The sequence below is a fragment of the Lithobates pipiens genome, unplaced genomic scaffold (genome assembly GCF_037356315.1).
Source record: "Lithobates pipiens isolate NorthernLeopardFrog02 unplaced genomic scaffold, aLitPip1_a1.2 Scaffold_16, whole genome shotgun sequence".
Classification (NCBI taxonomy): domain Eukaryota; kingdom Metazoa; phylum Chordata; class Amphibia; order Anura; family Ranidae; genus Lithobates; species Lithobates pipiens.
In genome coordinates this window covers 279,996,011-280,023,013 of record NW_027507748.1, presented here as the reverse complement: position 1 = coordinate 280,023,013, position 27,003 = coordinate 279,996,011, and the positions used below count along the sequence as shown (strand labels likewise).

The window sequence follows — 27,003 nt, the reverse complement described above, 5'->3', positions numbered from 1 at the left end:
GTGTCATTTGTGGTATACACATGCCACGTGAGAGAAATAACCTATTACAATGACAATTTTGTGGAGAAAAAAAAATGAAAAATCTTAATTTTGCAAAGAATTGTGGGAAAAAAATGACAACATCAAAAAGCTCACTGTGCCTCTTACTAAATACCTTGGAATGTCTACTTTCCAAAAAGGGGTCATTTGGGGGGTATTTGTACTTTCCTGACTTGTTCGGATCACAAGAAGCGAGATAGGCCACCAGTACATCAGATGTGATCAATTTTGTGCGATTTGCACCACAGCTTGTAGACTCTCTAACTTTCACAAAGACCAAATAATATCCACGAATTTGGGTTATTTTTACCAAAGATATGTAGCAGTATAAATTGTGGCCAAAATTTATGAAGAAAAATTAATAATTTGCATAATTCTGTCACAGAAACTAAGAAATATGCGTTTTTTTTTCAAAATTTTCGGTCTTTTTTCATTTATAGCGCAAAAAATAAAAACCCCAGAGGTGATCAAATACCACCAAAAGAAAGCTCTATTTGTGGGAAAAAAGGACAAAAAATTCATTTGGGTACAGTGTTGCATGACTGAGTAATTGTCATTCAAAGTGTGAGAGCACCGAAAGCTGAAAATTGGTCTGGGCAGGAAGGGTGTTTAAGTGCCCAGTAAGCAAGTGGTTAAAGGAGAATTATACAAAAAAAATGTATTAGTTGATGTATGTTACTATATTAGAACCACGGGCGCTTTTTTTTTTTTTACCCTCTAATATTCCTTTATATTTGCTTTTATAATATACAAATATTTAGAAACTGGAAACTTTTATCACTGTAAAACACGTTTTGATAGATAAATAGTGCATTTAATATACAAGTATTTGCATCAGACCAAGTGAGGGACAAATGAGGAAAGGGTACAGTCCCTCGAAAGCAGGGACACGTGGGAACTGTGCATTCTATCGCAGCAAACAACGAAGAAGCTGAAGCTAGAGGCTGATAATTGGTGCGGATTGGGCAGTATCTTGTACAATGCACAATGTCTGCTATTAGGACCCGGTGACAGTGCACTGGGCTCAGCCCTACACACGTCTCTCCCCTCGCTCTTCATTCAAGCCTCCCGCTCTCCTCTCCTCTCTGCTTCCTCCCAGGTTGCTCGGTATCGCTGTCACGTGACCGAAGTAGCCACGTGTCGCCGTGACGTCACTTCTGGATGTTTTGGTGAGGTGTACCAGGAAGACTGCTGGCAGCCAAGTTGTGTCCATATTCACCATGACTAACGGTGAGAGGGAGGCACGGGGGCCGGGGGACGGCGGGTAACCTTGTGCTGAGAGCCGGGTGTGCCCCTATTGTCACACGGGTGGCCGCTCATTACTGTGAGTGCTGGCACAGGACTGTATGGCCATAGTATATGCACTGTATTAGCTGGAACGGCAACACTACATCTTTATTCAGCCGGTGCTGTATGGAGAACACACAGGGGCGATGTGTATGGAGAACACACAGGGGTGATGTGTATGGGAGCCAGTGTGAGGAGAAGGTGCTGGTATCCCAGTGTGAGGAGACCGCTGATTGGTGTGCCAATGTGGCATTGGGGGTGACAGTACAATGATCCAGTCATGTGAAAAGCAGATTCCTGATTACTTTAAGTAGATGACTGTAGAATCGGAGGGAATATTTACAATTTGATGTGCAAACATTCTCAAATCAGCCTCTCAGAAAGATGGGCACTTAGCACCTGACAGATTAGGATAGCGATGTAACAGTGTCCCTTTTAGGAAGGGTTGCCACCTGTCCGGGATTCACCCGAACCATCTGGGTTCTGAATCATGTGTTCAGGTGGACTGAAACCCGGACACATTATTCAGACTGGACTGTGGCTGCCAAGTAACCAAGATAGTCACACACAAATCTGTTGTCATCTAGGAGCTGCAGGCAGCTGTCTGGGGGCAGGACAACAATGTCAGCAAAAGCAATTTGGCCACACCCACTGTTCAGTGCAGCATGCTATGCGAGCCGCATTACTACTCTCCTTTGGGCACCTAACGGTGTCCCAGGTTGTTAAAGTGTTCAGGTTTGGGTTGAAGAAAAGGTGGTAACCCTACTTTTAAGTCCAGCAATGACAACCTGACAGGAAAATCTTCCTGCTTTTAGTTTGTCTTAAAACGGAGCTCAACCCAAAAGGAAAAGCTCTGTTTGTTTGCTCCCCCCGCCACATTTGTCACCTTTTTTTGGGGGGGGGGGGGGGAGCGGGTACCTGTTTTTACAAGGTACCCATCCCCACTTCTGGGAGACCTCCCCATGGCAAGTCCCTCTGAAGATTGGCCCCCCCCCTCCTCCTTCCGCCGCCAGGCCAATCACGAAACGCAGCTTCACTGCCTGTTTCCCTTACAATGGATGGCGACGGGAGCACCCTACAGCCGATTGAAAAATCGTCTGGGGTGCTGATACATTCCGGGGTGCTATCTCGGTCATCGCTGCAGCAATGAGTGAGATATCATTCTTTAGCCCCAGCGATTCTGCACAAAATTAAAGTAATCTGAGTGGCTAACAAGCCGCTGAATTACTTTTACAGGTTGATGGCTGCCACCTTTGCCGGGCTCTCCTGATGCAGCGGCATCCAGCTCGAGGGACATATGTTGTTCCTCCCACTGTGTGATGTCAGAAACAGTAAGTGATGAAGATTTTGTTACTTCTGTTTTGGTTCTTTGTTTACCTGGCCGGTACTGGACAGGAAAGCAGCCGATGAGACTGATCTTTGCCTGATAGGCTGCTTTGGAGGTCAGAGAAGAGATTTGGGGTCTAATAGACCCCAGATCTCTTCATAAAGAGGACACAACCCATGCTGTCACAAGGGATGTTTTCCATCCCTTATAATAGCAAAAAAGGTGATTAAACAAAAAAAACGTTTTTGTTTTTGTTACTCCAACACTTCATATTCCGGATGTATGACTGCTGTACCATGTAATTGTATGAAAAAGTATCCTGTTCTCTTTGTATTGCTTCCTTTATGGGAAATCCCTGGTGTTCCTGCCAGTACCTCTGCTTTCCTATTAGAACTGACCATGCTAAGCAAGAGAGCATAGCGTGGTCAGTTCTCTAGCTGTGCTGGTAACTCGGCCTGCTCTCCTTCAATGATCAGACTTTTCCTGACACACACCCCCTGCACAGCTTTTCACTGGGAAGCTCGGTGTGCTGTTGCTACTCCTCCCCCAGCTCTTATGCAGCTGAGAACAGAGGGAATGTGATCAGTTAAAAAACATTATCAATACTGTTTTTTTTTTTTAAACTATACACTATGTTTTACCTTTCATTTCTGTTTTAAAGTGAATGGATTGTTTTAAAATGTGATTGTTTACAACCACTTTAAAGGTACAAACATAATTTAAATTAAAAATAATAAAGTAAAAAAGTCAAAAAAAAGTTTCCCTAAGTGGCCCTGCGCCTGGACGGGTAAGTGAAACCCCTTTATTTTATTACTGTGGGGTGTCCCAGTGATTGTAACAATCAGTCATGCTAGCTAAGGGCTGGACACCTGTGTGCGGTGACCATACAGGGGAGTTCTGGGCTAGCTGTGGTTGTTTGCAACGTGTACCTTTTTTGCTTGTGTCTGGCTGTTTTTTACCTGTATGATGGAACACTATGGTGCGACATTTTGCTTTGGTTCGCCATGGTGCACGTGCGTTCATAAGCGCGCCGCTGGGCTCAGCAGTTTGTTTGGCGGCCATGGTGCATGCGAATTTGCCGCACATGCGCCGTAGCCTTTATCTGGGCGTGTGAAGATTTGCGTCATACGCGAATACAGTCAAGCCCACTCGCCGGGACTGCGCACATGCATGCGCGCGCACAAAACGTTCCGGCGCACACTCAGTTTATTTAAGCTGTGTATGCCAAGCATGTGGTGCTTCCAGAAGGCAGCTGTGGGACACAGAGCAGGCTCTGAACAGACGCTTGCAGTGGTTCATTTTTCCTTACCCGGGTCACGTGAGTCACCAAGTGTTGCTTGGCAGGCTAAAGGTGCTTAGCAGGATTGTTGCATAGGGGCTTGGTGAGCCCTATTTAAAGAGTCTCCGTTCTGAGGTGTTTTAACCACTTGCTTACTGGGCACTTAAACACCCTTCCTGCCCAGACCAATTTTCAGCTTTCGGTGCTCTCACAATTTGAATGACAATTACTCAGTCATGCAACACTGTACCCAAATGAATTTTTTGTCCTTTTTTTTCCCACAAATAGAGCTTTCTTTTGGTGGTATTTGATCACCTCTGGGGTTTTTATTTTTTGCGCTATAAATGAAAAAAGTTTTTGAAAATTTGAAAAAAAACGCATATTTCTTTGTTTCTGTGACAGATTAATGCAAATTATTAATTTTTCTTCATAAATTTTGGCCACAATTTATACTGCTACATATCTTTGGTAAAAATAACCCAAATTAGTGGATATTATTTGGTCTTTGTGAAAGTTAGAGAGTCTACAAGCTGTGGTGCGAATCGCACAAAATTGATCACATCTGATGTACTGGTGGCCTATCTCGCTTCTTGTGACCCGAACAAGTCAGGAAAGTACAGATACCCCCAAATGACCCCTTTTTGGAAAGTAGACATTCCAAGGTATTTAGTAAGAGGCATGGTGAGCTTTTTGATGTTGTCATTTTTTTTCCCACAATTCTTTGCAAAATTAAGATTTTTCATTTTTTTTCTCCACAAAATTGTCATTGTAATAGGTTATTTCTCTCACATGGCATGTGTATACCACAAATGACACCCCCCAAAATAAATTCTGCTACTCCTCCTGAGTATTACAATACCACATGTGTGGGACTTTTTCACAGCCTGGCCACATAGAGAGGCCCAACATGCAGGGAGCGCCATCATGTGTTCTAGGAGCATAAATTACACATCTAACTTGTTGACTATTTATTACACTTTTGAAGCACCAGGACAATGACACGTGACACTGATGACAGATGGCACTGATTACACGTGGCACTGATTACACGTGGCACTTATACGTGGCACCGATGACAGATGGCACTAATACGTGGCACCGATGACTCGTGACACTGATGACAGATGGCACTGATAAGTGGCATTGATGACACGTGACACTGACAACAGATGGCACGTGACACTGACAGGTGGCACTGATGACAGGTGGCACTGACGACAGGTGGCACTGACGACAGGTGGCACTGACGACAGGTGGCACTGATGACAGATGGCACTGACGACAGGTGGCACTGGGGCAGGATGGCACTTTTTTTAACTTTTTTTTTTTTTACACTGACGGTTGCTGCAGCCATTCATCTCTCCCCTCTCACACTCTGTGTGAAAGCGGCGCTGGGAGATGATCTCATATGTTTACATATGAGATCATCTCCCATTGGACACGCCGATCACGCTGTAAACGGCCGCTGTGATTGGCCGTTTACAGCGATCTGTGTTTGCCTGTCCCCGGGGGACACGGCAAACACAGAACTTCCCCGATGCGCGCCCGCGGCGGCGCGCATTGCGGAAGTAAACATTAGGACGTCCAGGGACGGCCACCCGGACGAAAGCGCCTGCTCTACGGCCGTCATTCGGCTATAGGGTGGGCGCGAGGTGGTTAACTACACCCAAGTACTCTTTGTTTGCAAGCATTGAATGTTTTCCAAAAAGAGGATTTTTCTGATTTTTGTCTTCAGATTTACCAAAACCATGTAGTGCAAGGGCCTGCCTGATTGCATACAAATTGAAACTCCTAAGGTTTGACCTCATATTATGTGGTTTTGGTAAATCTGAAGACAAAATCAGCAGAAAATCTGATAGTGTGTATGGGGCTTTAGACCACAGGGAAGGGCATACCTACGTCATCGGTAGTTCCTGATGAACTGAGTCATATCCCTAGTGTTGTATCCCCTGAAAGACCAGAGGCTCTCGGGCAGTCTGAGCCCCTGTGCCTATCTGGTATTATTCTTACAGTCAACGCTGCTGCTTCACCCTTTATCACTAAGGATGAACTGTCCTCAGCCAGGTTAGAGCACAGGATTGCCTCCATCCCGCAGGGTGGCAGGAAGTGTGACAGACCCCCCCCTCCCCAGAGTCTCCTCGTGTGGAGGAGGAATGAGTTGAGGATGGGCAAGAGCTTAAAGCTCAGGATTCGGTGGAGTGCCTGGCAGATATGTCTGCTTCTGAGCAATCTGGACAAGAAGATATCCACTCGATGTCTGGCTCTGTCGCAGAGGTTTTTGATCCCGACTCTGACCGAAATGGTTTGTTCTGCCTTTAAGTTGCCTCTTGCAGAGGTGACTGAGCCCCCTGGTCCTCTTTGGGATCTCTGGTTGCACAGACTTTCCCACTACACCCCCTGTTGGAACAGGCGGTGTATGCTGATTGGGACCATCCTGACAGGACTTCTTTGCCTCCTACAATGTTTTCCCTTTTTATATCCCATGGATGAAAGGTTCGTTAAAAAATGGAGCATGCCAGCCGTAGATTCAGCAGTCTCTTCCTTTAAACAAGAACTTAACTTGTTCCGGTGGATAATGCACATGGCTTAAAAGACCCTGTTGACAAGAAATTGGAGTTATTATTAAAAGCTTCCTTGGCCAGTTCAGCCATTCAGCCAGCTGTTGCAGCAATTGGTATTTGCCAGTCCGTAGAGGATCAAGTCAAATGGCTGGATAGGCCTAGCCAGGAGGATGATCTGCCTGAAAGTAAGAAGCATATTCCTCAAGCCATGTCTTTTGCTGTTGATTCTTTAAAGGATTAAGTACAGCAGGTTTCTCATCTGGCTCTCGTCTGTACATATGTGCAGACTTCTATGGCTTAAGAACCAGGCAGCCGAGCTTCCTTGTAAAAAGTTATTGGCATGTTTCTGTTTTCATGGGGAACGTTTATTCGGTGATCACTTGGACAAATAATATCCAAATTATTTCCGGAGGGAAGAGTTCTCTAAAGCACCAAACGTCCCTCGTTTAAAAACACAGGGAATGCTTCCTCAAATATCTCAGTGTCAGGGTGGTTCCGCCACCAACAGGGTACTAGGGCTAGGGGCAAGCCACAAGGCCAGGGCCAGAAAAAGCCCTGGGTCCAAAATTCTTCTAAATGCAGCACCAAGCCCTCCTTTTGAGGGGACGCCCCCACTCCACCGGGTGGGGGGAAGGCTGCTGCACTTTGTGGACATTTAGAAAACAACAATTCAGGACGAGTCACCTCATTTATATCTCACGGTTACAAGCTGGAGTTATGGGGGGTGCCCCATCAGAGGTTTCTAAGATCCAGCGTTCCCTCGGATCCTCCAAAAAGACACTTATTGCTTCAGGCACTTTATCATCTAGTGCATCAAGGAGTGATTGTAGAGGTTCCGGTATCCAAAAGGGACACATGGTTTTACTCAAACCTGTTTACGGTTCACAAACCAAACTGGGACACAAGGTCCCTGAACAAGTATCTATTGATACAATCCTTTCGGATGGAGTCTGTCTGCTCAGTAGTAACCTCACTCCAGAGGGGAGACTTTTTAGTATCTATCAATATAAAGGACGCTTACTTACATGTACCTATCTTTCAACCTCATCAGAAGTTACTACGTTTTGCAGTAGAGGAACGTCATTTTTCAGTTTGTGGCTCTACCATTCGGGCTTGCTACGATTCCCTGGGTGTTCACAAAGATCCTAGCACCAGTACTGGGTCTTTTAAGGGTCCAAGGGATCCTAGTGCTTGGGTATCTGGACGACCTCCTGCTCAGATCACTCAGTACAGGCTCTAGAACAGAGCATAATATACACAGTGAGGTATTTGAAAAGCTTAGGCTGGATCATACATCCTGAAAAGTCAGCCTTGACACTAGCTCAAAGTCTAAAATATTTAGGTCTGATTTGAAACACGGTCCAAGCGAGTATTCTTACCACCTGTAAGCATCTGTGCCCTGAAGGTGTGTCAGATAAGGGGCACTAGGCAACCCTCCATTTGGCTCTGTATGAGTCTTCTAGGGAGAATGGTATCCTCCTTCTAGGCAGTGCCCTATGCCCAGTTCCATTCCAGGCCTTTACAACAAGACATCTTGTTGGCTTGGAACAGAGGAAGAAAAGCCCTGAATTATCCAATGTGCTTATCTCCTCAGGCATGCTTAAAGCGGGGTTCCACCCTAAAGTGGAGCTTCCGCTCATTGGAACCCCCCCCCCGGCGCCACAATTGGCACATTTCAGGGGGGAGGGGGGTGCAGGTACCTGTACAGTACAGGTATCTGCACCCACTTCCGGCATAGATATCCGCAGAATCTGCGGATATTTACGCGCCTTTTCCGCAGGTTCCCCGCTGTCTGCTGGGAAACACACGGATCCCAGATACAGCGTGGACCATCCTTATTGCGCAGCGCGACTCATGCATGCGCAGTAGGGAACCGGGAAATGAAGCCGCAAGGCTCCACTTCCTGATTCCCATACCCAAGATGGCGGCGGAAGCACCCGAGAGACGATCGACAGATCGGCTTCGGGTGCCGACATCGCGGGCGCGCTGGGCGGGTAAGTGTCCTTATTTTAAAAGTCAGCAGCTGCAGTATTTGTAGCTGCTGGCTTTTAAAAAAAAAAAAAACGGCGGAACTCCCGCTTTAAGCCTAAACTGGTGGTTGCAGGATCAGAACCTGCAAAGGGGAAAATCCTTTCTCCCGGTAACTTGGAGAGTACTGACTACAGATGCCAGTCTCTCAGGCTGGGGAGCGACCCTAGACGGGCTCACAGCCCAGGGGAAATGGTCAGGGACAGAGCAGACCCTGCCCATCAACATCCTAGAATTACGGGCAGCAAGTCTGGCCCTACGATCCTGGATGGTGGAGCTCTGGGTTCAGTCCAACAATGCCTTGACAGTGGCCTATATAAACCACCAAGGCAGCACCAGGAGTCCATATACTGGGAGTAGAGAACCAGAAAGCAGATTATCTCAGCCGCCAGCAGATCTGCTCGGGGAATGTTTCCTACACCCAGAGAAATTTGCCAACATTGGGGATGGCCAGAGGTTGACCTACTGGCATTCAGGTTTAACAATAAGCTACAGTAGTTTGTGTCTCCAACAAGAGATCCTCTGGCAATTGGAGCAGATGCTCTGATAGTTCCATGGAGCTAGTGCTCCCTGGTTTATGCTTCCCCCCCCCATCCCTCCCGATGCGCAGGATTGGGAGAGAGGGGATTCCAGTCATTCTGGTGGCACCAGCCTGGCCTTGGAGATTGTGAGACTGACAATAGATGGGCCATGGATGTTTCCACGTCGCCCGGATCTACTGTCTCAAGGTCCTATATTCCACCCCAATTTACAGTCTCTAAATTTGACAGCATGGCTATTGAAGCCAGGGTGTTAAAGGACCGTGGCATCTCGGGACCAGTGGTGTCTTTTACGCTAGTTTAATACTAGAAAAGCTATCACTAGGAAGATTTATCATAAGGTCTAGAAGACTTATATTGCTTGATGTGAAGCCAGAAGATGGCATCCTCGAAAATATGTGATTGGGAGAATTCTCTTTTCTACAGTCGGCTGTGGAAATAAAATTGGCCTTGAATACAATCAGAGGTCAAGTTTGGGCCCTATTAGTATTCTTCCAAAGGCCTTTAGCCTCCCATTCACTGATCTGAACCTTTATGCAAGGGCAACTCGCTTGCTTTTCCCCCATTAGGTCACCTACGTGTCCTTGGGACTTGAACTTGGTGCTGTGTGTGTTACAGAAACAACCATTTGAACCTATTAAGGAAATTCCATTAGACTTGCTGTCACGCTAGCCTTCCTGATGGCCATCACCTTTGCTAGAAGGGTGTCGGAAGTTGGCGGCCCTTTCATGCAGGGAACCCTATTTGATCCATTACCATGACAGAGTCGCATTATGACCTGTTTCATCCTTTTTGCCAAAAGTGGTGTCAGAAGGGGCAGGCAGCTTCCAAAGCTTCCATTGCCAATTGGGTCCGTCAATTGGTAATTTAGGCCTACAGTCTGAAACCAGGGGTGTAGGAACCTCCTGGGCTTTTCGCCATCAGGTATCTGTGGCTCAGATTTGTAAGGCTGCTACCTGGTCTTCAATGCATACGTTCACAAATTTTTATCAAGTGGATGTTGGAGCAGCCGCGGCTACCGTATAAGTTCTGATGGCTATTGTTTGGCAGGGTGTCTCCCTCCCCTCAAGGCTATTGTTCTGGGATGTCCCAGAATATTAGCCTGACTCTGTGTCCCATGATGTATGAAAAAGAAATTTTTACGTCATACTTACCTGTAAAATCCTTTTCTTTGAGTACATCATGGGACACAGAGATCTCTCACCTCCTTTTTTTTGAGGATTTAGTCCTTAGTACACAACTAAAGTACTTCCTGTATGGGAGGGGTTATATAGGGGAGCACTTCCTGTCTGAAGACCTTTGGTCTACCAGTGTCCATTCACCTAATGATGATGAAGTATAACCCAGCAGGTAATGAATATTAGCCTGTGTTCCATTATGTATTCAAAGAAAATGATTATTAGCCTGTGTCCCGTTATGTATTCAAAGGAAAGGAAATGATAAATGGGTTTCAATTATTTTTTTACAAATATCTGAAAAGTGTGGCATTCATTTGTATTCAGCCCCCTTTACTCTGATACCCCTACTTAAAATCTAGTGGAACCAATTGCCTTCAAAAGTCACCTAATTAGTGATAGAGTCCACCTGTGTGATTTATTCTCATTATAAATACAGCTGTTCTGTGAAGCCTTCAGAGGTTTGTTACACAACCTTTGTGAACAAACAGCATCATCAAGGCCAAGGAACACACCAGGCAGGTCAGGGATAAAGTTGTGGGGAAGTTATAAAGCTTTGAACATCTCACGGAGCACTGTTCAATCCATCATCCAAAAATGGAATGAGTATGGCACAACTGCAGACCTATCAAGACATGGATTTCCACCTAAACTGACAGGCTATGCAAGGAGAGCATTTATCAGAGAAGTAACCAAGATGGCCATGGTAACTGGAGGAGCTGCAGAGATCCACAGCTTAGGTGGGAGAATCTGTCCACAGGAAAACTATTATGCCGCGTACACACGATCGGAAATCTCGTCGGAAGAAGCTCTGATGGTTTTCCCAACGGAATTCCGATGGAATTCCGCTCAAGCTGTCTTGCCTACACATGGTCACACCAAATTCCGATAGTTTTCGAACGTGGTGACGTACAACACGTACGACGGAACTAGAAAAAGGAAGTCCAATACCCAGTAGCTAATAGCTTCTGTTGTGTAGTTGAATCTGAGTATGTGTGATTTTTTTTTTGTAGTGTCAAAATTGCATACACACGATTGGAATTACCGATAGAAAGTTTTTCCGTTGGGAAAATTGAGAACATGCTATCAATTTTTGGCTGGCGGAAATTCGGACAGCTAAATTCCAATGGAGCATACACACGGCCGCATTTTCCGATGAAAAGCTCTCATCGGTCTTATTCTGGCCGGAATTCCGACTGTGTGTAAGTGGCATTAGTCATGCACTTCACAAATCTGGTCTTTATGGAAGAGTGACAAGAAGAAAGCCATCAGAAGTTTGTTAGAAGCCATGTGGGGGACACAGCAAACGTGGAGAAAGGTTCTCTGGTCAGATGAGACCAAAATTATTTATCCTGAACACACCATCCCCACCATGAAACGTGCTGGGAGCATCATGTTGTGGGGATGATTTTATTCAGCGTGGACAGGGAAGCTGGTCAGAGTTGATGGGAAGATGGATAGAGCCAAATACAGGGCAATCTTCAAAGAAAACCTGTTAGTCTGCAAAAGACTTGAGACTGGGGCGGAGTTTCACCTTCTAGCAGGACAACAACCCTAAACATACAGCCAGAGCTGGAATGGTTTAGATCAAAGCATATTCATGTGTTAAAATGGCCCAGTCAAAGTCCAGGCCTAAATCCAATTGAGAATCTGTGGCAAGACTTGAAAATTGCTGTTCACATCCAATTTTACAGAGTTTGAAGTATCTTGCAAAGAAGAATGGGCAAAAATGTCACTCTCCTAGATGTACAAAGCTGGTAGAGACATCCCCAAAAAGACTTGCTCTGTAATTGCAGTGAAAGGTGGTTCTATAAAGTATTGACCCCGGGTGGCTGAATACAAATGCATGCCACACTTTCTAGATATTTTATTTGTAAGAAAATAGAAAATTTTGAAAACAATTTATTTATTTTCCTTCCACTGTACAATTATGTGCCACTTTGTGTTGGGCTATCACATGAAATCCCAATAATATAAGTAAAAATTTTTGGTTGTAACATGACAAAATGTGGAAAACTTCAAGGGGTATGAATACTTTTTCAAGGCACGGTGTGTGTGTGTGTGTGTGTGTGTAATATAATTTTTTTATATATATATATATATATATTAGGGCTGAAACAATTGATCGATATTACTGATAATGAAAATTTAGTCGATTTAGTTCCTGTCCGTTCGTTAAAATCCTCCTGTGTACAAGGCGGCAGCACCACCGCCATATTTAACCAGGCACCTTCACGCTGCACGTCCTCGCCTCTCCTCACAGATGTCAGCTCCCCACTGATCTCAGCCCCATCCGCTGCTGCCTTGAGGGAACAAGAGAGGTGAGATGCAGCTGTGAGAGCCAAGCTGCACACTGAAAGGTAGCGGCTAATGGCTATACAGTGACAACTCTGTACAGTACATTAATTTCTATGACAAGTGTCCCATGAATCATCCTAAGTATTTCTGGGGGGGGGGGTGTGCCCCATCATTGGTGTTCCAGGGGGGTGGGTGTAATAGTGCCCCATCATTGGTTTTCCTGGGGGGGGGATAGCGCCCCATTATTGGTGTTTCCGGGAGGAATATCGCCCCATCATTGGTGTTCCTGGGAGGAATAGTGCCCCATAATTTTCATTATTACTTTAAATAAAAGAAAAAATTGCATATTACTTTTTATTTATTTATGATTTTATCTAATTCCTTGAAACAATCGTCCAACGAATCAATTATGAAAGTAATCGTTACTTGCAGCCCTAATATATATATATATATATATATATATATATATATATATATATATATATATATATAGTACAGACCAAAAGTTTGGACACACCTTCTCATTCAAAGAGTTTTCTTTATTTTCATAACTATGAAAATTGTAGATTCACACTGAAGGCATCAAAACTATGAATTAACACATGTGTAATTATATACTGAACAAAAAAGTGTGAAACAACTGAAAATATGTCTTATATTCTAGGTTCTTCAAAGTAGCCACCTTTTGCTTTGATTACTGCTCCGCACACTCTTGGCATTCTGTTGATGAGCTTCAAGAGGTAGTCGCCTGAAATGGCTTTCCAACAGTCTTGAAGGAGTTCCCAGAGATGCTTAGCACCTGTTTGCCCTTTTACCTTCACTCTGCGGTCCAGCTCACCCCAAACCATCTCGATTGGGTTCAGGTCCGGGGGCTGGGAAGGCCAGGTCATCTGGCGCAGCACCCCATCACTCTGCTTCTTGGTTAAATAGCCCTTACACAGCCTGGAGGTGTGTTTGGGGTCATTGTTCTGTTGAAAAATAAATGATGGTCCAACTAAACACAAACCGGATGGAATAGCATGCCGCTGCAAGATGCTGTGGTAGCCATGCTGGTTCAGTATGCCTTCAATTTTGAATAAATCCCCAACAGTGTCACCAGCAAAGCACCCCCACACCATCACACCTCCTCCTCCATGCTTCACGGTAGGAATCAGGCATGTAGAGTCCATCTGTTCACCTCTTCTGTGTCGCACAAAGACACGGTGGTTGGAACCAAAGATCTCAAACTTGGACTCATCAGACCAAAGCACAGATTTCCACTGGTCTAATGTCCATTCCTTGTGTTCTTTAGCCCAAACAAGTCTCTTCTGCTTGTTACCTGTCCTCAGCGGTGGTTTCCTAGCAGCTATTTTACCATGGAGGCTTGATTCACACAGTCTCCTCTTAACAGGTGTTCTAGAGATGTGTCTGCTGCTAGAACTCTGTGTGGCATTGACCTGTTCTCTAATCTGAGCTGCTGTTAACCTGCGATTTCTGAGGCTGGTGCCTCTGATGAACTTATCGTCCGCAGCAGAGGTGACTCTTGGTCTTCCTTTCCTGGGGCAGTCGTCATGTGAGCCAGTTTCTTTGTAGTGCTTGATGGTTTTTGCCACTGCACTTGGGGACACTTTCAAAGTTTTCCCAATTGTTTGGACTGACTGACCTTCATTTCTTAAAGTAATGATGGCCACTCGTTTTTCTTTACTTAGCTGCTTTTTTCTTGCCATAATACAAATTCTAACAGTCTATTCAGTAGGACTATCAGCTGTGTACTGTATCCACCTCCTGCACAACACAACTGATGGTCCCAATCCCATTTATAAGGCTTGAAATCCCACTTATTATACCTGACAGGGCACACCTATGAAGTGAAAACCATTTCAGGCGACTACCTCTTGAAGCTCATCAACAGAATGCCAAGAGTGTGCGGAGCAGTAATCAAAGCAAAAGGTGGCTACTTTGAAGAACCGAGAATATAAGACATATTTTCAGTTGTTTCACACTTTTTTGTTCAGTATATAATTCCACATGTGTTAATTCATAGTTTTGATGCCTTCAGTGTGAATCTACAATTTTCATAGTCATAAAAATAAAGAAAACTCTTTGAATGAGAAGGTGTGTCCAAACTTTTGGCCTGTACTGTGTGTGTGTGTGTGTGTGTGTGTATGTGTATGTGTGTATATATATATATATATATAATTAAAGTATCTCACAAAAGTGAGTACACCCCTAATTTTTGTAAATATTTTATTATATCTTTTCATGTGACAACACTGAAGAAATGACACTTTGCTGCAATGTAAAGTAGTGAGTGTACAGCTTGTATAACAGTGTAAATTTGCTGTCCCTTAAAAATATCTCAACACACAGCTATTAACATCTAAACTTCTGGCAACAAACGTGAGTACACCCCTAAGTGAAAATGTCCAAATTGGGCCGAAAGTATTTTGTGTGGCCACCATTATTTTCCAGCGCTGCCTTCACAGGTTGCCACTAGAGTCTTCTTCCACTCCTCCATGACGACATCACAGAGCTGGTGGATGTTGGAGACCTTGCGCTTCCTTTTTGAGGATGCCCCACAGAGGCTCAATAGGGTTTAGGTCTGGAGACATGCTTTGTCAGTCCATCACCTTTACCCTCAGCTTCTTTAGCAAGGCAATGGTCATCTTGGAGGTGTGTTTGGGGTCGTTTATCATGTTAGGATACTGCCCTGCGGCCCAGTCTCCGAAGGGAGGGGATCATGCTCTGCTTTAGTATATCGCATTATGTGTTGGCTTTCATGGTTCCCTCAATGAACTGTAGCTCCCCGGTGCCGGTGTTCTGTCAAAAACTGTCTGGCCTTTGGTTAGTGTCCGCCCCGTAGTGCGCAGTACGGAGTCACAGCAAGCCCCACCATCCAAGTGGAAATAGGAGTGGCTGCAGGAAGACAGGATACCCCCAGCTGTGCTGCCCCAGGTTGCTATTTCTAGTCGCAAATGCGACCTGGTGCTGGGGGTTTGTCGAGCCCTGGTGCAAGTGCAGTACAGGGCAGACGCTATCCGATGGGGGGCAGTATTTGTCACTACACGGCAGCACTCATGCAACCCCAGACCATGACACTCCCACCACCATGCTTGATTGTAGGCAAGACACGCTTATCTTTGTACTCATCCCCTGGTTGCCGCCACACACACTTTGACACCATCTGAACCAAATAAGTTTTATCTTGATCTCATCAGACCACAGGACATGGTTCCATTAATCCATGACCTTAGTCTGCTTGTCTTCAGCAAACTGAGGGCTTTCTTGTGCATCATCTTTAGAAGAGGCTTCCTTCTGGGATGACAGCCATGCAGACTAATTTGATGCAGTGTGCGGCGTATGGTCTGAACACTGACAGGCTGACACCCCCCCCCCATCCCATCACCTCAACCTCTGTAGCAATGCTGGCAGCACTCATACGTCTATTTCCCAAAGACAACCTCTGGATATGACACTGAGCTCATGCAGCCAACTTCTTTGGTCGACCATGGCGAGGCCTGTTCTGAGTGGAACCTGTCTTGTTAAACCGCTGTATGGTCTTGGCCACCATGCTGCAGCTCAGTTTCAGGGTCTTGGCAATGTTCTTATAGCCTAGGCCATCTTTATGTAGAGCAAAAAAAAATTTTTTTTTCAGATCCTCAGTTCTTTGCCATGAGGTGCCAGAGAGTGAGAGCGATAACGCCAAATTTAACACACCTGCTCCCCAGTCACACCTGAGACCTTGTAACACTAACGAGTCACATGACACCAGAGATGGAAATTTGCTAATTGGCCCCAATTTGGACATTTTCACTTAGGGGTGTACTCACTTTTGTTGTCAGCGGTTTTGACATTAATGGTTGTGTGTTGAGTTATTTTGAGGGAACAGCAAATTTACACTGTTATACAAGCTGTACACTCACTACTTTACATTGTAGCAAAGTGTAATTTCTTCAATATTGTCACATGAAAAGATATAATAAAATATTTACAAAAATGTGAGGAGTGTACTCACCTTTGCGAGATACTGTATATAATATGTATGTATGTTTTGTAAAGCGCTGCGTAAATTGACGGAGCTAGTACCTGTAATAAACAAATCTTGTGCTTCAAGCCCCCTGCTTGCAGAAAGCATCATCATTTTGTGCTCGGATGTGGAAGAGGGAGGTATATATATCCAAGATCTCCAACCTCCCAGCAGGGAAGGAGTTAAAGCTGATCTCCAGCTTTTTAGTGAAGCTTAAGGCCTCATGCACGCTGGACGTTCTAAAAAACGCCAGTAGAGTTTGCTGTAGAATGCTGCGTTAGAAAAGCAAGTTTTGCAGCGTTTTTTGCAATAGTGATTTGCCGTGTTTGAGTTTTTTCTATCAAAACTATGCTCCCACAAAAGCTTGAGGCTCAAAAATGCTCATAAACGCCAGATGGCCACGTTTTACCACGTTAAGAACATTTTTACAGGCACGCATAGGATAACATGCTGGGAAGTTTACTGGCGGTAGAGAAAAACCACCTGACACCCAAAACAGCAGTTAAAACGCCCAGTGTGCATGAAGCCTAAAACTGGATATCTTTGAAATTGCCTGCTGTTGGCTAGCCTGACCAACTCCTGAATATATTTAGTGGTTTTTGAGCCTCTTGTAATATTTACACTGTAAAGGCACTTTATTGTTTTACCACATATTTTCTTTACTTACTTTTTACAACTGAATAGGATACATAACATTTTTGTATCGTTTGCGAACAATATTCTATTTGTTGGTTTGAAGGTTGTCCGTAAAACATCTTTTTGAACATTATCACACATGAGCGGAACTAGTAGACGTCCCCACTTGTATGTGAGACGTCAACACTATGTATGAAATCGATTGCTCTTTTAAAGATTTTTTTTTTTTTTTGATTGGTTAATGTTGGTGACGATTTCGACATACGAACTCTGTTTCTTTGGTCGACGGTCAAGCGATCGGTCGATTTTCTAACCGTGTATTCCTGCTATTAGTATACATTTCTCTGTTCTGTAGTTACTACTTCATGCCCTGTTGACTGCAATGTTGCATACAACATCTGGGCCACGTTTAGCCTTTCACTTAATAGTCTCTCCTGGCGGATTCTCCAGTGGGAAACAATTAAAAAAACATCCTATTGGAACCTTTTACAATACAGACACCGATTGCTCTGCTGTGCCCCCTCCCTCCCTCCAATGTGAATATGCTCTTAAAGGCCAACTCTAGATTTTAATATAGTGTATTAAAAAAAAGGGCTTTAAATTTTCTTTTTTTTTTTTATTGTAAATAATTAGGTAGCTAAGGCCTGCAATACTCAACTCTCTCATGCTTTCTGGAGCAAAGCTTGAGCTAGGCTTAAAAGATTTGTAGTAAAATTTTTGTATTTTTCTTTCTTGTTAGCATACTCTCTGGATGGACTTCTGGTCTTCTCTTTGCTCTTTATCTGCACCTGCGCTTATTTCAGGAAGGTTCCACGATTACGCACTTGGCTTTTGTCTGAAAAGAAAGGTGTATGGGGAGTCTTCTATAAAGGTAAGTGAACATTATAATGGGAATTTCTAGAAAGTGTCGCAGTGCTTATTCAAGCAGAATCTCTGTTACTAAGTTATTCTACCATTAAAAAATTGCCTAATTAACAGTTAAACTGAGCCACATTATTATATGTCTGAGAGAATAATTGTCCGTACCAACCAACCATGTTTGTCCTTTTATTTTCCAAATGTCTAAGTAAAAATTAATGTTTGGAATTTCTTTTTACAAAGAATTCAGAAATTATAATTTGTTTGTCTGTTCGTTGCAGTAGCAAACAAAGATATTTTATTTGCACCTTTAAATTTCTGTAGATGGCTTTCAAGATAGAGACATAAAAATGTATGTTGTCAACAAGTTTGTGAGGATGGCAGCTCTGGGGCTATCACTTTCAGCTTGGTACTACTTGCTCAATCACTCATCTGGAAAGTTTGCAGGTTAAGATTATTCTCTTCTTGGGCAATCTTGTTTTGGACATTTGATTAACCGGTTCCCGACCAGCGCATGCTGATGTACGTCGGCAGAATGGCACGGGCAGGCATATTGGCGTACAGGTACGTCCAATCTTTAATGCCGCCCTGCCATCGCGTAACACCCCCCTAGGAACTCCTACACTGTCACCCACTGGTTAACCCCTTCACTACCAGTGTCATTTACACAGGAATCACTGCATTTATATAGCAGTGATTGCTGTATAAATGACAGTGGTCCCAAAAATGTGTTAAAAATGTACGATGTGTCTGCCATAATGTTGCAGTCACAATAAAAATCGCTGATCGCCACCATTACAAGTAAAAAAAAAATATTAATAAAAATGCCATAAAACTATCCCCTATTTTGTAAACGCTATAACTCTCGCGCAAACCAATCAATCGCTTATTGCGATGTTTTTTTTTTTGTTTTTTTTTCAAAAAATATGTAGAAGAATACGTATCGGCCTAAACTGAGGGAATTACTTTTTATATATATTTGGGGAATGTTTATTATAACTAAAAGTAAAAAATAATGCTTTTTTTTTTTTTTTTTTTTTTTTTTTTTTTTTTTTCTAAATTTACACTCCATTTTTGTTTATAGCACAAAAAATAAAAACCGCAGAGGTGATCAAATACCACCAAAAAGCTCTATTTGTGGGGGAAAAAAAAGGACCTCAATTTTGTTTGGGAGTCACGTCGCCCAACCGTGCAATTGTCCGTTAAAGAGACACAGTGCCGAATCGCAAAAAGTGGTCTGGTCTTTGACCAGCAAAATGGTCCGGGGCTGAAGTGGTTAATGAAGTAGTAAGGCAAAGGTGATGATGATGCATGAGCTTCCATCATTTCGGGCCTATTCATATTGTGCTGTGAGGAGATGTGGGCTGTCCTTGCCCTCCTCTCCCCTCTGTCTATATTCGGGAGCTGATACAGAACACGCTTTTGGATCAGACTATGTGGGATTTAAATACAGCCTCCTACACACAATTTCTGTCAAGGGGGTGGGACTCAAACCCTGCACAGTAAGATCAGAGAACACACTGTCTTAAAGCGGTAGTAAACCTGCACATTTTTTATTTTTATTTTTTTAAACCTACAAAGCAAAAGGCATAATGAGCTACTATGCACCGCATACTAGCTCATTATGAAATACTTACCTTAGAACGAGGCCCCGACATCTGGCCCGATCCACGCCGAGGGAGCTGACATGCTCCCTCTGCGTTTCTTCCGGGTATCGCGGCTCCGGCGCTGTGAGTGGCCGGAGCTGCGATATCGTCACACCCGCGCATGCGCGCGGGAGATTTCATTCCGGCTGGCCAGCCACTGCCGGATTTTCAGGCCGAGAATCCCCTTGTGCGCATGCGCCGCTGCAGTCAGCGGCGCATACCGAGGGGAATATCTCCTAAACCGTACAGGTTTAGGAGATATTTTTTTTTACCTACAGTTAAGCCTTATTATAGGTTTTCCTGTAGGTAAAAGTAAAAAAATCGAGTATACAACCACTTTAACTCCTGTACAGACAGGAGGGAGAGAGCTTAGCTCGCACCTCCTCCCAGCTCTCTCCTCCTCTCTGCTGCTTTCTCTACTCCTGTCGGAAACCCAGAAAGCTGTGTGGGCGCTTGGCGTGTCCTTAGCAACTGACAATGTCTTCCCAGTAGTTATGGGTGAAGATTGGGCCTTCAGCTGAATTGGTGAGTGCCTCTGATTTGTGGAACAACATGGCAGTTTTCCACCCAATGGTGTTCGCTGTGCTTTGAGATATTTTTCTATGCAGTTTTCACCTAATGCGAAATATAGCAGTGGCATAGTGCAAAAGTGTCAGTCGAGTGTGCCAATTTTAGCCCCCAATGCACAATACACATGCATTGCAGCGCCTGAGCCTACACAGCATAAGATAGTAGTCAAACTGCTATGAAAGCAGCCCACTTGTCTTTCAGCCACTACCCCTGCACATCAGTTGTTACAGCTTTCCTTATCCAGACACAGCAATTATTTGTACCTTGTTGACAGGGGGTGATTGCCACATAGGTGTTCTGGATTTGGCTAACTCTCCACTCAGCTGGGTGGCCTGCTTCCCTCTGAGTTCACGGGCCATTTTTAACCCTCAGCAAGCAATAGCATCATACAGGCAGAGAGCTTGGGGTTAGCACAATGGGGTGGGCTCCCAAATACCTCTATCAGTTAGGGAGGACCCCTACATAGTTCACCCTTCAATGGCTCCCCCAAGAGCCAGCTTAGTTCTGAATCTTTTGTTTCCACTGTTTCCCAGTGAGTGCTGACCCCATAGACTTAATAGCTAGCTCATGCAGCAAGGGGCACAAGGGAGAAACTTTCTGTGGCCATTTTTGGGTTGCAAGACCAGCTTTCAGGGGTTCCAATTGGCATGGAACATCTGGGACACAAATCTGGGCTCTCTCCTTCACTTTGGGAGAGGATGAGGCTTTGAAGGAAATTCCTCAGGAAGAAGGGGATGCTGTTAAGGATCAGTAATCCTCCTGCAAACAAGTTCTCCTTGGAAAAAGATTGCAGCTTACTTCCTTGTGGTTGTGATAGCACTAACCTTAAGTTACCACTGCCAGAATCCTCTTCCCCTAAAGTCACTGGTTTTGGGTCCCGGAGACCCTTATAAAATATCATGTCCTTTCCAATGCATCCTCATTTACAAGAAATTGTATATTTTAATTGGGCTCATCAGTGTTTTTTTTTTTACCACCAAAGCTTTTTGCTCACCTAGTACCCAATGGAGGAGGATTCTAGAAGAAAAAGGGTCTCCAGCTGTTGACCTGGCTATTTCCTAATTAAGACCCTGCTGGTCCTGCTGGGTGAGGTCCTGGGTTTTTAACCACTTCCAATCCAGGCCAATTCTGACATTTCTGTCCTACATGTAAAATTCATCATTTATTTTGCTATAAAAATTGATTTTCACAATGTACGGTACAAAGTAGGTTACAGTTAATGCAACAGGTTAGATATACAAAGTGATAACAAGAAAAAAAAGAGAGGAGCTCAAGGTTTAAACATGCAGGCTTTTTATGGTGTAGTAGAGCATGGCCTCAGTAGGAGGTAGAACCCGTCGCCCCATCTGGGTACTTGCTGTGAGCAGGTTCTTGGTGGAACGTTAGTAAGCAGTCTGCCACTGACCCAAATGAGGGTCTCAGGAGCTCAATCTCGGAAGTGCATACTTATAATCGTATTAACTAATGAACGAAACAGACCAAAAAAAAAGGAAAAAGGAATAAAACTTTTGCCATGGGTGTAGCATAATTCATATAGCTATGAGTTGTAGTAGTGAACAGTTCTAATCACTAACATAGTAACTGAGAGGGGCAACACGGGTAAACAGGGTTACATCATTCAAAGGTTGATGGGAAAGGGGTGTTAGTCCTGTGGGAGTTCGTTCATAGGAGGTTTGCATTTATGGTGTTTAAGACAAAGGCCCCAGTTCGTTTGGAAGCTAGGAAGTTGGAGGTGGGCTTTGGCATGCATAAATTCCATTAGGCAGTGGTTATTTAGGAGTGCGATTATTTCCACGTTGGAGGGGGATTTCCAGTTTTTGCCAATGGCTAAGTGCGTGGCGATAAGAACGTGAGAGATAATATTCCAGGAGGGTCGAGGCCAAGATTCCAAGTCATGACCTAATAGTACCATTTGTGGAGTCAGGGATACAGGAACCGATATAATGGAGAGGAGAAGTTTGGATAGCATAGACCATAGTGTGGTAAGGTTCGGACAGTCCCATATGTGGAGTGGGGTACCTGGGGATCCACAGTTCCTCCAACACAGATTGCTTACAGTTGGGTATATGTGGGCAAGTTTTGATGGTGTGAGGTACCAATTATGGTATATTTTTTGGGCTGTTTCCATTGAAGAAGGCATTTGGAGAATTCTAGGGGCATTTGAAGTGAGCGGAAGTATAGGTGCATTGAAGTAAGTATTCCCATTTTAACATTGTGGGGGATTTGAAGTTTGGGCGGGTTTCGTGAAGCAGTTTGTAGCAAATTGAAATCCCACATTGGTGAGGTGAGATTGAAAAATGTTCGTATGTGCCATGTAAGTAGGTCCTTTGACCAATGTATTTTAGATAGAATCGATTGAGTTCTCAGGTATTTAAAGACGTCTGTACGGTCTATGTGAAAGGTGGATTGAAGAGTGTGGAATGATTTGAGATTAGGGCCCTGGTAGAGGGTTCCGAGATTGAGGATGCCCTTGGCTGTCCAGTCAGAGACGTTGATGTCAGGAGTAAGAATGTGGAGCAGGTTTAATGGGCTACCCTTAGGTTTGTATGATGGCTTTCCATACTCGGTGGCATTAATTGTGTCTAGGAATGAGTGGGTTGCGTTATGTTGCAATAAGAGGGCACACAGGATCGGGTTGGGAGGTGAGTGCCGCCTGTTCTATTTGTAACCATGTGGTACGCTGAGCAGTGATCCACCAGGTTTTGGCCTGGTCAAGTATAACGCATTATAGTAGGCTGTTAATTCTGGTGCTCCCATCCCACCAGCAGTAACCGGTTTGCAGAGAGTGGTGCTTTTAAGTCGAGAATGTTTGCCGTTCCATATGAATGTGTTAATTATATTTTGCAATTGCAGTATTTGTTGTTGTAGGAAGGGTAGGGGGTTGGTGCGGAAGGTATATAGGGCATGGGGTAGAAGGAACATTTTAGCAAGGGTGATTCTGCCTGCCCAAGTGGCAGTTGTGTGCTTGAGGTCTTGTATGTTTTTTTGCAGTTTGGCTGTGAGGTTATTAAGGTTGAGAGAATGCAGGTGTGATGAGGGTGTGGTCAGTTGTATGCCCAGGTATGTAAGGGTGGAGTTAGGCGTCCACGAGGAGGTGCAATAGGTAATAGCATGTTTGACCTGGTGATCCAGTCCAATGCCTAGCATGCTGGATTTAGAAAAGTTGATTTTATAGAGAGATTTTGCTGAATAATTCCAGGGTGTTGTGTAGTGCGGGGAGTGAGGCGACAGGGTCAGTTAGGGAGATGATGACATCATCCGCGTATAAGCCAATTTTGTGTGTTTCTTGTGCTATTGCTATGCGTGAGATAAGTGGGTTATCTCTAATTGATTGGGCTAGAGGTTCCATGACCAAGGTGAATATCAAGGGTGAGAGTGGACACCCCTGCCGTGTGCCGTTGGAAAGGATCTGACAGTAGTCCAGAAGTTATTACTCTGACGCTGGGAGAGCAGTAGAGGGTGAGTATTGCCTGCAGGATTATTCAGTTAAAGCTGAATTTGCAGAGGACATCGGCTAAGTAGGACCAATCCATTCTGTCAAACGCCTTCTCTGCATCAAGGGAGATGAGCAGAGAAGGTGTTCGATGGTGTTCCACCCATTGTATCAGGTCGATGAACCTGTGGGTGCCGTCTGAGGCCTGCCTGCCAGCCACAAAACCCACCTGATCGATATGAATTAATTGCGGTATGATATCAGATAGTCGTGTGGCCAGGGGTTTGGCAAATAGCTTAGTATCAGTGTTTAGTAGGGAGATGGGTCTGTAGTTGGCAGGCTGCTCGGTTGGTTTACCTGCTTTTGGGATAGTGACAATGGTAGTTTGGAGGTATTCTGGTGGAATGGAGCCTGTGTTTGCGATAGAATTGAAAGAGTAGCATAAGTAGGGGGTCAGGAGGTCAGAGAACTTTTTATAATATTCGTTACTAAATCAGTCAGGGCCTGGGGCTTTATGCAGTGGTAGGGCTTTGATGGCTATTTCAATTTGCGATGGTGAGAACGGGGAAAAAAGTTGGAGAACTTTGATCTGGTGAGAGTGCGGGAAGATGAAGGCTTGTGAAGAAGTAATCTATATCAGAAGGGGAGGGCGGTGTGGGCGAGCCAGTGTTGGTAAGATTATATCATTTGGAGTAATATGAACTAAATTGGTCTGCAAAGTCTTTAGGGTTGGTATGTTTTGTACCATGTTGGTCTGTAAGGAATGGAATTTTAGATTGTATGATTTTGCGTTTGAGTTCTTTAGCTAGGTATGCCCCAGGTTTGTTGTGGTGTGAATAGGTTTGTAGGCGGAGGCGTTTGAGATGGTAGTCGAAATTAGAGTGTAGGTGATCACTCAGGGCTTGTCTAGCCATTTGCAATTCAGAGGTGAGCGGAGGGGTGGGGTTTATTGGCTCGTTCAAGAGTATGTATGCGTTCTAAAAGTGTATTCATGAGGGAGTTATGTTTTTTCTTCTCGTGGGCGCCTAACTTGATTAGGAGGCCTCTGATGTAGAGCTGCACGATTCTGGCTAAAATGAGAATCACGATTTTTATGCTTAGAAGATAGATCACGATTCTCTCACGATGCTCGCGGCGTAACATCATCTTTCACATTAAAACAAAAAAATTTGCTAACTTTACTTTTTTTTTAATTATTGAAGTGTATTTTTTCCCAAACAATTGCATTTGAAAGACTGCTGGGCAAACACAGTGTGACATAAAATATTGCAGCAATTGCCATTTTATTCCCTAGGGTCTCTGCTAAAAATGTGTGTATGTGTGTGTATGTATATGTATGTGTATGTATATATATATATATATATATATATATATATATATATATATATATATAATATAATTTTTATTAATGTTTGGGTGTTCCAAGTAATTTTCGAGCAAAAAATATTGTTTTTTTTTTTTTAACTTAAAGCGGGATTCCACCCTAAAGTGGAACCTCCGCTGATCGGAACCCTCCCCCCCTCCGGTGTCACAATTGGCACCTTTCAGGGGGGAGGGGGGTGGAGATACCTGTCAAAGATAGGTATCAGGTATTTACACCCACTTCCGGGCATAGACTCCGTGGGAGTCTACGCCATTTCCTGCCCTGCCGCGCTGTCTGCTGGGACACACAAACAGGTCCCAGTGACAGCGCAGAGATTTCCTATTGCGCGGCGCGACTCGCGCATGCGCAGTAGGGAACCGGGAAGTGAAGCCGATTCCCTTCACTTCCTGATTCCCTCACCTAGAATGGTGGCAGCAGCAGCCGAGAGCCGAGCGATCGATCAGCCTCGGCTGCCGGCATCGCTGGAACCCGGGACAGGTGAGTGTCCATTTATTAAAAGTCAGCAGCTGTAGTATTTATAGCTGCTGGCTTTTAATATATTTTTGTTTTTGGTGGAATCCTGCTTTAAGGAAGTGTCAGAAAAAGATTTAGACTTTAAGTGGTTAAACTTCCTGCATTTGCAGGTGGTTGAAAGCTTTGCAGACTGCCCAGATTATTTGTTTACACAAGAAGTTCTATGCCTTTTGATCTAAGTTAGTTACAATGTTTCATGCAAGTTCTAAACTTGGCAGATTGCCTGGGATACTTTATTTTGACAGCTGAGTGAGCAGATAATCTCTCCACTTGTTTATATGAAAGAATCGCCTATTCTCAGTGGGAGAGATTGTCAGAGGAGAGAATCGAGATCGCGGTTTTATAACGATTAATTGCGCAGCTCTACTCTGATGTAGGCCTTGTGGGCATTCCATAGTATGGTGGGGTTATCCACTGATCCTTCATTTGTGGAGAAGTATTGTTGTAATTCGGATAGTATCTGTTTTTGGTAAATCTGGTGTGTAATAATAGAGGTGTTGAGTCTCCAGATGGTATTGTTTTTGTTAGGGAGTGCTGGGAACACCCTCATTGAGATGGGCGCGTGGTCAGACCACGTGATGAGTCTAGGGCTGCAACTAACGATTATTTTCATAATCGGATAAAAAAAAAACTGAAAAAGGGGAGAAATACACACACACACACACACACACACACACACACACACACACACACACACACACACACACACACACACACACACACACACACACACACACACACACACACCCCCCCCAGTATAGATGACACATTCCTCCCCTCTCACATGGTGTCACTGCCCCACCTCCTCTCAGTGCTTCCCTCCCCCCCCCCCCCCCATCCGGTGTCTTGGGTTTTCTCACCTCTTCATGGTAACAGCGGCTCCTCCTCGGTGTGTCGGGGTGGTTTGGGGCGGAGTCTCAGTCCGGACCCGCCACACGTGACTTGGCCGACTCCTCCGAATGGAGCGAAGGGCACCCCGAAGCCGGGAGATGGATGCACGCATGTGCAGAGCACAACCTCCAATCACGGCAGCGCTGGAAAGCGGCCCAGTGAGGGCTTGCCACGCCTGCGCTCTGTGGCGGGTCTATCAGAAGGCTGCTGGGTAGAGGGGGGAGGAGGAGCTGAAAGCAGCGCAGGCAGTTGCTTTTCACTTTGTGGAAATTTAGAGCCTAGGATTTATAGGATTTTGCAATGACTTGTTTAAAGAGGAAGTAAACCCTGATGAGTTTACTTCCTCTTTCATTCCCTGCAAAGGCAAAGCATAATGGACTACTATGCATCGCATAGTAGCCCATTATGTTTCACTTACCTGACACAGGAGCCAGTGAAGTCGCCGCTGTCACCTGTAGTCCGCCGCATCCATCTTGCTGGTGGCGTCTCGCAGCTCCGCCGCTGTCATTCGGCGAAGCCGCGATGACGTCACT

General features: G+C 44.5%; 1 protein-coding gene across 1 annotated transcript in view; it reads left to right on the top strand.

The window, feature by feature from the left end:
* The first annotated feature begins 1,139 nt into the window (after window positions 1–1,139).
* Window positions 1,140–27,003, top strand: part of TMEM167B (transmembrane protein 167B) — a 48,895-nt gene continuing 23,031 nt past the window's right edge. Inside the window, exons 1-2 of the mRNA XM_077481500.1 lie at window positions 1,140–1,269; window positions 17,915–18,046. Of these exons, the coding sequence (XP_077337626.1) occupies window positions 1,260–1,269; window positions 17,915–18,046 (142 nt within the window). The 5' untranslated portion in view covers window positions 1,140–1,259. The remainder of the gene's footprint in view (window positions 1,270–17,914; window positions 18,047–27,003) is intronic.